The sequence below is a fragment of the Salvelinus sp. IW2-2015 genome, unplaced genomic scaffold (genome assembly GCF_002910315.2).
Source record: "Salvelinus sp. IW2-2015 unplaced genomic scaffold, ASM291031v2 Un_scaffold1294, whole genome shotgun sequence".
Classification (NCBI taxonomy): domain Eukaryota; kingdom Metazoa; phylum Chordata; class Actinopteri; order Salmoniformes; family Salmonidae; genus Salvelinus; species Salvelinus sp. IW2-2015.
The window spans coordinates 92585-94007 of NW_019942822.1; the positions used below are offsets into that span (position 1 = coordinate 92585).

Consider the following 1423-nt stretch of genomic DNA (forward strand, 5'->3'; position numbering starts at 1 on the left):
CCATGTATTGTTATAATCTCCACCCAGCACAGCCAGAAGAGGACTGGCCACCCCTCATAGCCTGGTTCCTCTCTAGGTTTCTTCCTAGGTTCCGGCCTTTCTAGGGAGTTTTTCCTAGCCACCGTGCTTCTACACCTGCATTGCTTGCTGTTTGGGGTTTTAGGCTGGGTTTCTGTACAGCACTTTGTGACATCAGCTGATGTAAGAAGGGCTTTATAAATACATCTGATTGATTGATTGATTTTAGTGAATAACATTGATGTTTAATATGAGGGTTTAAGCATGAAATATCCTTATTCATTTTTAAAAACTATGTCAATATGTATTTGTTGTCAATGTTTTTGCGTCAAACTGGTGGCAGTTGTGAAGAAAGTCCCTAGTTGGACGAGTTGTAATTGAAAATAATGATGATAATGTTGATTAGATGCATTTTTCATTAATTGGTCTGTTTTCTCTTAAACCATATGGGCCATCTATTAGAAACTCCTGGACAATGTGGACACAGATATAATAAATTAATACTATACATGAATTTAAAAGTTATTCAAGTTTAAATTACAAAAGCGACAATAGATTTGCCATAGATTTTCTGTTAATTACCAAAATTACTGATGATTTTGGTAACTTTGGTAAATTACCGGTAGTTTTGCAATCATACAATTAATAAAGGACTGGCTCACCATCGGAGGACTGATTCATGCCGCGGTGTCCCATCATGCTGTGCAGTGGGGGGGCCAGAGGGGGCCGCATGTACTGGTCCATGGGGTTGACCCCAGAGTTAGGGTTGGTCCTGGGGTTAGGGGTCATGGGGTTAGGGGTCATATGGTTGTACATGTTCCTGCAGTCCAGAGGCTGGCCGTTGTGGAGTGGAGCGCGGAGCGATGACACATCACTGTAGGGTGACCTTCCTGATGGAGTAAGACTAGACAAGCAGACAGACACACAGAGACACACAGTATACAGACACACAGAGACACACAGTATACAGACACACAGAGACACACAGTATACCGACACACAGTGACACACAGTATACAGACACACAGAGACACACAGTATACAGACACACAGAGACATACAGTATACATACACACAGAGACACACAGTATACAGACACACAGAGACACACCGAGAAATACAGTATACAGACACACAGAGACACACAGATACATACAGTATAGAGATACACAGTATACAGACACACAGAGACACACAGCATACAGACACATACAGTATATAGACACACAGAGACATAGAGTATATAGACACACAGAGACATACAGTATATAGACACACAGAGACATACAGTATATAGACACACAGAGACATACAGTATATAGACACACAGAGACACACAGAGACATACAGTATACAGCCACACAGAGACACACAGAGACATACAGTATACAGGCACACAGAGACA

The 1423-nt window shown here is 41.7% G+C and overlaps 1 protein-coding gene across 1 annotated transcript in view; it reads right to left on the reverse strand.

Moving 5' to 3' along the window:
• Positions 1 to 1423, reverse strand: part of LOC112070325 (zinc finger protein GLI1-like) — a 136068-nt gene that overhangs the window by 22569 nt on the left and 112076 nt on the right. Inside the window, exon 3 of the mRNA XM_070438917.1 lies at positions 681 to 922. Coding sequence (XP_070295018.1) covers positions 681 to 922 — 242 coding nt within the window. The remainder of the gene's footprint in view (positions 1 to 680; positions 923 to 1423) is intronic.